The sequence below is a fragment of the Cyprinodon tularosa genome, unplaced genomic scaffold (assembly GCF_016077235.1).
Source record: "Cyprinodon tularosa strain WSP-4 unplaced genomic scaffold, ASM1607723v1 ctg401, whole genome shotgun sequence".
Classification (NCBI taxonomy): domain Eukaryota; kingdom Metazoa; phylum Chordata; class Actinopteri; order Cyprinodontiformes; family Cyprinodontidae; genus Cyprinodon; species Cyprinodon tularosa.
In genome coordinates, this window is record NW_024039121.1 from 26,664 (window position 1) to 35,769 (window position 9,106).

The 9,106-nt window shown below is 37.5% G+C and overlaps 1 protein-coding gene across 1 annotated transcript; it reads right to left on the reverse strand.

The window, feature by feature from the left end:
* Window positions 1-214: 214 nt before the first annotated feature.
* On the reverse strand, window positions 215-2,722 carry LOC119791851 (heat shock 70 kDa protein 12A-like). The gene is made up of 4 exons (XM_038298190.1): window positions 2,441-2,722; window positions 1,723-1,947; window positions 1,487-1,655; window positions 215-1,296 (listed from the first exon to the last, which is right to left on the reverse strand). Exons 1-4 carry the CDS (start codon window positions 2,720-2,722, stop codon window positions 215-217), a joined length of 1,758 nt encoding a protein of 585 aa, XP_038154118.1.
* Window positions 2,723-9,106: the final 6,384 nt, after the last annotated feature.

Genomic DNA, 9,106 nt, shown 5'->3' on the forward strand with positions numbered 1-9,106 from the left:
GGAAAAGTGACATGTTCCTCCAGGTGTTTCATCAGTACCCGCTATTACATATTCTTCTAATGCAATCAGAATCAAGTTTATTGCCAAGTAGGTTTACACTTACAAGGCTTGGTGTTGAGGGTCCAGACAATAGAGATATGTATACAGAATACAGAATCTATAGCTATATACAACATAAAACATACAAATACTATACACAATATATAGTATATAGCTAGCAGTATATAGTATTACTAGATCCATTACTGTTTTCATCTTCTGCCTCATCAACGACACATTCTCTGTCTGTGGTTGTGAAGTCTATTTTGACTGTTTGCTTCTCTCCACTAATCAGGTTGGTTCCTGTAGCTGTTATCTCTGTTGAGCCAAACTTTATTTCCAGTTTGACTTTACACCCTCTAGTGATTTCTACAGTGAATGAACCAACTTCATCCACTCCCCAATCATCTACATACACTAGATCTTTTCGAAGTGAGCTGTAGAATCTCATTGTCATGTTTCTCTGATCTGCTTTAGCTGGAGAACAAAGGAACTCTCTGGTTTCCTCTGATCCAACATCCTCACCTTCTTCCACCATTTTACTAAAAATATCTCTACTGTATTCCACGCCTCCTGCTGTAAATTTCTTTTCTTCCTTGTGTTTCCTCTCATCAAACTTCTCACAAACAGCAAATCCATAAGTAAAGGAACTTTTACGAGAAATAACAACCTGTGGGTTTCTACCAAACTCTACAGCTCCCCTCACAATCGCTTCCTGGGCTCTGAAAGGACACAGAACCTTACACTGATGTCCAAACTGATCAATAATGTGCTGCTGCAGTATTTCGCTCTGAGCGTATCCCCCAACTAACAGAATGTAATCAATGTTTAGACAATGTTTAAAGATATCCCTCAGATTCTGGGTGATGCCCTCCAGACTTTCTTCAAAGAAAGACTCCAGTTTGTCTTGAGAGATTTTGATGTATTCACCATCCCAGGAAGCACCAAGTTCTGGCTTTATGAAGTTTTCTGTTCCTGACTTTTCTTTAGCCAATGATCCAAGTATGAATGGGCAGCTGAGCTGAATATCTTTATCTGTTTGCTTGAGACAAGTAAAATCATAAATGATTCTCTGGGCTGAACTTGGAAAGTTTTGTTCAAATTCATCCCAAACTCCATCAGGGAGTATTTCTTTCAGGAATTGTTTAAATTTTCTGTCCACAGTTTGTCCTCCTAGATTGTTTCCAGTGGCCTTGTGCAGCTCTTTCAGGGCTCCTCCATCCTGCACTTCATGAACAGTCATATCAATAGTTCCTCCTTAAAGGGACAGATGGGATAATGATGGTTTATTTATTTAAACAGCCACATTTATTCACATTGATTTGTTTTAGTTCACAAAAGATTGCAAATAATTACCACTATTTTTCATAATGTTTTTATGTATAAAGATGTTAAAATGTTTAGTGATTGAATCTATAAGTCAATGAATCAGAACCACAGATATTACCTCCACAGTCCACAACAGTGTACCGAGTCCCTGGAGACTGATCCAGTGACTCTCTGCTCTGGTTCTTTGAGAAATCATCTGGTTGAAGCTTCTTACACCAGATAGAAGCAGCTTCTGGCTCCAGAGCAATAATCAGTTTCCCCTCATCTTGTTCTGTTACAATACCTGCCTACAAAGAAAACAACTCTTATCGCTTTGAACATCATCAACCATTGCTGTGGTAAATCTGGTTTTACCTGTTTTGCAGCTTCTCTCATGAACTGTTTGGCTGAAGGATCCCAGATAGCAGGAACAGTCAGGACCCAGATGAAGTCAGAGATAATGAACTTCCTCCCCCCTGTGTTGGCAATGATGGTAGCCAGAGCATCATCCTTCAGGAATCTCAGGGACTCTGAGAAAACCTTTAGTGCCTTCATAGATTTCCCGCTGGCATCTTTAATCTTCAGATTACTGCTGAGTTTCTAGAAATGTTTATGTAGATCTTAGATACAACTGTGCAAATGTTTGAACAGTGATTTTACTCCTAATGTATTTTAAATTATTTTAACCAGCACGTTTAGAGATAAATAGCCTTTTAATCACAACTTTTTACATTTTCTGTTGATGTTCTCAAGTTAATATTATAAAACAAATTATTGATTTCCATCTCACCAACTTTTTTTTCTCTTCATGTGTTCAGATGTTTTATCACAGAATCTATATTAAATTAACTCTTAACTAAAGATAAACATTAGGTAACTCCAATGTAATGTGTAGATATCATTGTACTTTAATTATGCGTTTAAATTTCTATATACATACTTTGCCAAAGAAGACCCTCTATTTTACAGTAAATTAGCTAAGCAATAGGCAATGCTAAGCAGGTGAATATTTACCTAAAGATCAACTTAAATTGAAGCGTTTATGAGTGTAAACATTACTGCACACAACTCGCCAGCAATGTACTGCACTTACTTTGCTGTAGAGGTCCATCTTAAAGTCTTCAAACAAATAATGTCTCTTTGCTTCTGCTCCCCTCATTTCCTTGTATTTCATTTGGGCTTCATAGCCAAAACTAAGAAATTTTTTATCTTCTTTAAATAAAATGCAGGTTGGAGTCTTTGGGGTGTCAAATCCATACTCTTTTCCCCATTTTTTCAAGTAAGGCTCACTTTCTTCCTCTCTAGCACTGATATTAAAGGAATATCCACTAAATGTTGTCCCAAAATCTATTGCTATGATAAATCCGTCACCCATTGCAGAAGGAAACTCCTGTTAATCAAGGAACGGAGAAATGTCACTGTGGCATGAAGCAGTAGTCAGACAACATTTATTCTCTCAGTAAACCACGCCTCCTGCCTGTACTCTGCTTCATCATCATTTTTAGACCAAAATAAGATCAGTGTACACCCATATTTTTTTCTTCTGTGTAATTTAATGGTTTCAATGCATATCCATTTTTTTAAGATACAGTTGTGCTTGAAAGTTTGCGCACCCTCCCATTAAAGAAAATAATAAATTCACACTAGTAATTCAAATAACACAAAACTGAAAAAGTAATAACAAATAAAAAAATATTAATAAGTAATCTTTATAGCACAACTAAATCTTAAACAAATACAATTTATAGCAAATATAAATTAAAACATTACAGTAATAACTGATGTAAATTCTTGTAGTCTACTTGATACAGTCAATATTTCTAGGCTTCTAAGGAACAACTTCAAATGAGCCATATTTAAACCCCACTGTATACAGGTGCTGGTCATAAAATTAGAATATCATGAAAAAGTAGATTGATTTCAGTAATTCCATTTAAAAAGTGAAACTTGTATATTATATTCATACATTACATACAAACTCATATATTTCAGATGTTTATTTTGTTTAATTTTGATGATTACAAATGACAACAAATGAAAATCTCAAATTCATCATATCAGAAAATTAGAATATTACTGAAGACCAATAAAAACAAAGGATTTATAGAAATGTTGGCCAACTGAAAAGTATGAACATGAAAAGTATGAGCATGTACAGCACTCAGTATTTAGGTGGGGCCTCCTTTGGCCTGTATTACTGCAGCAATGCGGCGTGGCATGGAGTCGATCAGTCTGTGGCACTGCTCAGGTGTTATGATAGCCCAGGTTGCTCTAATAGTGGCTTTTAGCTCTTCTGAATTGTTGGGTCTGGTGTATTGCATCTTCTTCTTCACAATACCCCATAGATTTTCTATGGGGTTAAGGTCAGGAGAGTTTGCTGGCCAATTAAGAACAGGGATACCATGGTCCTTCAACCAGGTACTGGTAGCTTTGGCACTGTGTGCAGGTGCCAAGTCCTGTTGGAAAATGAAATCTGCATCTCCAAAAAGTTGGTCAGCTGCAGGAAGCATGAAGTGCTCTAAAACTTCCTGGTATGTGGCTGCGTTGACCCTGGACCTCAGAAAACACAATGGACCAACACCAGCAGATGACATGGCACCCCAAACCATCACTGACTGTGGAAACTTTACACTGGACTTCAAGCAACGTGGATGAAGTGCCTCTCTTCTTTTCCTCCAGACTCTGGGACCTTGATTTCCAAAGGAAATGCAAAATTTACTTTGGACCACTCACCAGCAGTCCAGTCCTGTTTCTCTTTAGCCCAGGCAAGACGCTTCTGACGCTGTCTGTGGTTCAAGAGTGGCTTGACACAAGGAATGCGACAGCAGAAACCCATGTCTTTCATACGTCTGTGTGTGGTGGTTCTTGAAGCACTCACTCCAGCTGCAGTCCACTCTTTGTGAATCTCCCCCACATTTTTGAATGGGTTTTGTTTCACAATCCTCTCCAGGGTGCGGTTATCTCTCTTGCTTGTACACTTTTTTCGACCACATCTTTTCCTTCCCTTCGCCTCTCTATTAATGTGCTTGGACACTGAGCTCTGTGAACAGCCAGCCTCTTTAGCGATGACCTTTTGTGTCTTGCCCTCCTTGTGCAAGGTGTCGATGGTCGTCTTTTGGACAACTGTCAAGTCAGCAGTCTTCCCCATGATTGTGTAGCCTATAGAACTAGACTGAAAGACCATTTAAAGGCTTTTGCAGGTGGTTTGAGTTAATTAGCTGATTAGAGTGTGGCACCAGGGGCCATCAATTTTGAACCTTTTCACAATATTCTAATTTTCTGATATGATGAATTTGAGATTTTCATTTGTTGTCATTTGTAATCATCAAAATTAAACAAAATAAACATCTGAAATATATGAGTTTGTATGTAATGTATGAATATAATATACAAGTTTCACTTTTTAAATGGAATTACTGAAATCAATCTACTTTTTCATGATATTCTAATTTTATGACCAGCACCTGTATAAAAGGATGACCTACAAGCCATGTTTGATTTACAGCCTCATGTAATTATGTTATACACCAATGCACCATGTACTATTTTTAATTCAAAGATAGACATTGAGAACTAATAACATGAAATAATGTTTAACATACATTGAAATGTTATTGAAACTTAAAAAAAACCTAATGTGTTTTAGTAATAAAGACAGACTGTTGCATGAAATACTGACTTAACTTGTTTCGTAATAATTAGGATGTTTAAAATCGAAAATGAATACAACGACAACAGAGAATCAGGTTTTACAGGTGTGTCTAGTATGCTTTTATTCGTTTCTCTTTAAATCATTTTTCCTGCTTGTTACCTCTTACATATGTTGTGTTTTATTTCCAGGTAAACATGAGTCATTGTTTTTTATATGATTTTTTTCTGTGCCACTAGTTGTTAACCTCCTAATCTTCTCTAGAAGGCTAGAATTATCCAAACAATTAAATACTAATTTATGAACTGGACAATCAGCTATACAGTGGGATTGATGAATATTTTTAAGTAAATCAACCAAGTTAGTTTGAATATCCCAAGAATCTAAAATGACAGAAAAGTAAAAATCACATTCAAAAAAATAGTTATAAGTATGTTTTACATAAGTTTCAAACACAAGAATTATTAGAATGACATGTAAATCAAAAGTTTTTTGTCTACATCTGCAATTGTATTTCCACCAGACATGCTTACCAAATAGAAGGATAAAATGGGTAGAAAAGCCTAAACCACTATTCAACAAGAAAATTATAATTTTCACGCTTTGAACATTAACTTAAATTGGCATTTTGTTATAATCCAATGTGAATTCTGCTGTTTTCACAGCATAAAATTAAGAAGCATTATTCTTAAAGCCTTTGATTGAGCATGTACAGGGCAGTCCTGTTTTCGAATTTTCAAATTATCAGGAAGACTTCTTCAATTACTCATTCCTTTTCAGGAAACAGCTTTAGCAAGCTCTGAGTAAAAGACAGATACTCTGAAACCTAATTGCTCTGTGGACCTAAGGACCTAATATCGAGGTAAATTTTTGTCTATAATTCAATCAAAAAATATTTTTAATAACAAAAATAAAAGATCAACAAACCCTTTTCAATAAAAGAGTGTGATATGGCAGAGTTATAACTGAGACTCAAAATGATACATTTGAACAGTTTCTCTTCTAATAAAAATGTTTTTCTATTGATTGAAGTCAAAGGTTTTCAACAACCTTTTATTCTAGTAATGATTTTTATTTGGACAATATTATGAGTAGGGCATTTGTGTCTTAAATAGGCATTATGCAAGTTTATGCAAAAAAAAATATCTTTAAAATACCCTTTGTATTTGACCCTTTATGACTAAAACATTGCTTGATGATTAGACTGACACCTCACCCCAGGCTCACACCGACTCCTGTCTTACCGTTGCGGTGCGGTGGGTGCGGCGCCGCAGTGATTCCAAGTCATTAAAAAGACGTAAACCTCTCTCATAATATGCCAGAACACTAGGGTTTCAAAGTGGTCATGGCACGTTAATAAGTTGTCATGCTTAGTACCCGAGTGCAGGCCATTCTGTAGCATTTAATCCGTTCTTAAATTTACAGAAGTGTTTTCATTGAACTGCATAACCATCTCACTGTGTTGGAAGGAGAATCAGGATACCTTGGAAAGAATTACTAAGTGTGTAGCACAAATTGTCTGATGAAGTTGAGGTACTAGTGGTGTGTTTGTATCATAGTCCAGGGAGGAAATTTATACTCTGTTCTTAAAAATGATTTGAGTCTTATAAGTTGAGCATGGAAAGACAGAATGATGTGTTTCTTTTTTTATACACTGTCCTGTCTGGCAATGTGGCAATAGGAATAATTGTCTTGATGACAAAAAGGAGCCCAACAGATTTTGCTTTCACAAGTGGAGCAGTAGGGTAATCGCCATAGTGTTCCGCTTGATTTATACATATAATTAGCATTATTATATTTCATCCAGGGAGTATAACATATTATATGGACACTACAATGTAAGTAGAACAGGAAAGGAAAAACAGAAAAAGGAGAAAAGATTAAAAAAAGAGAAGATAAAAGGGGAGATAACAATAAAACATCTTCCGTCTGCTTCATCACGTAATGTAAAAAGAACAGCACAACCAACGGATATATAGTATAAGAGTTACAATAAAGAAGCACCTTGATACTGTCGCTGAAGTATAAGTAATATTATTTAATCTGAAATGTATACTGTGGTAGCTGAAGATCAGAATATGGGCTTTCTGCAGGAATTGAATCTCTAAGTGTCATACTCTGTGTTCTAGGTGCAGTTCTGTTTCTCTTTGTCTCCCTCCTCTGCAGGGCTAGACAGGCAGGTGCGTTCCATCAGAGTTAATTACCAGCCTTCTTAGGGAGCTGGAACCAGAAGGAGGGCTTCAGTGTGTTTACGCTTCAGTGTGGTACACACCTACTCCTTGTTAACCCTATTTTCTGTGAGACCTTAGCCTAACCTCTTCCTTGACCTGGAAATCCACGCCTGGGATCAGAATCTGAAAGACTCCTGGATACCTTCTCGTACCAGAGAATTCATCTGTCAGCCCTCCTGCCTGCGCTCGCCTGCCTCCAACAAACTCACACAGAGAGAGTGTGACGGGTTTCTCTGTTCTCTAGGAATTTCCGGCCTCAGTCGGGTTACCGGTGTTGGTGGTTTATTGTGCTCAAAAACTCAAAACGGAGCAAAAGAAACTATACATTTACAAGATCCTCTGGGCCTCAGCCTCCCTCCAGTTACCAGCAATGTAACACAGAAACAGAAAAAACAAAATTGCCGCTCTTCTTCCCACAGCCCTCAATAAATAGCTTAAGCCCCTCCCCTCAGGCTCTCTTATTTCTGATTTCCTCACATAAATCAGTTTTATCTATATATTATTACCTCCACAAACAATTTAATATACAAAAACAAATAATTTTTACAATTTAAATATTTTTCACAGATTTATGGACTTCTTCAAATACACCCAACGTTTAAACATAAAAAAAATAATAATCTAGCAAACATTTAGCGAGTCACGTGTTGGTGATGTCACTTCCACATTTAACAACTCTGGCATTTTAACCGCTTACTGAGCATTGCTTCAGGTTTGAACCCAGCAATGACGCCACCAGACTAAAGATGACAAGTCCCTGTAGCGTACACACACACACACACACACAAACACACACAGTAAACCCCACTGAAATATGAAGTGTGCACCCACAATAAACCAGCAGGTAACCAGGAAGAGCTTGTGTGTTTTTAGTTAATGAACCATGGCTTTAGTGCTTGGTGTATCTGTCCTCACAAGCATAATATAACTGGAATGTGTGTGTGGCACGCAAAGTTAGCGCGGTTGTTTTCAGTGACAAGACGGATTCGTCACACAGAGGATCTGGATCTGCACCAACAACCCGGACCACTGAACAGCAGTTCTTCCCCCAAATCAAGTTCACCATCCGAACATTGTTTTCACAAATCCCAAAGCTCAAGTTTTTCACCATCCTCCCTATGTTTCCCATTAGAACTCACAAGACCCCATAACCCGCTGAAATTCAATCTTGTTCATCTCCATTATTTCAATAAACCTTTCTAAATATACCAACTGTCCCTGTTTTGTGCCCATTCAGAGTCACACGTTAAAAATATGACAGAATGAACTAACCAGCCTAACTCTGGGGTGCAATTACTGAATGCAGTATCCTATCAGGGTTTAATGCCTGGTCAACACAAAACATTAATTCAGACAATGATCCAGCAACAGACACAAGTTATGCAAACAATAAACACCCTAACCCAAAGTTTATACGAAGGCCAAGTTGGAGTGAAATCCACCAACCTCTGTTTCTTCTCCAGCTGCTAGTCCTCCCATAGCTTCCACTCCATCGCCCGTGCCCGGGGTTTCAATTCCAGTCCCCAAACTGTTTTCTGGAGACCTGAGTAAGTCCAGAGGGTTTCTCTTACAATGTTCCTTAGTTTTTAGGATGCTCACAAGATTTCCCATATTATTGATCTACTGAGGGATCGAGCGCTTAAATGGTCTGAGTCTTTCATCGAAAAGACCTCTTTTCCCAATTATAGTTATGTGAAATTTTTTTGTTCTTTTTAAAAAAAACTTTATCCTCCTCTCTAAGTGAGGAGAAGGCAGGCAAGAGACGGTGGGTGCTTAAGCAGGAAAATCGGAAGATTGCTGACTTCATTGTCGACTTCTGCACCCTAGCAACTCGGGCCGGATGGGACAACCAAGCTTTAAAAACGGTTTTCCTCAATGC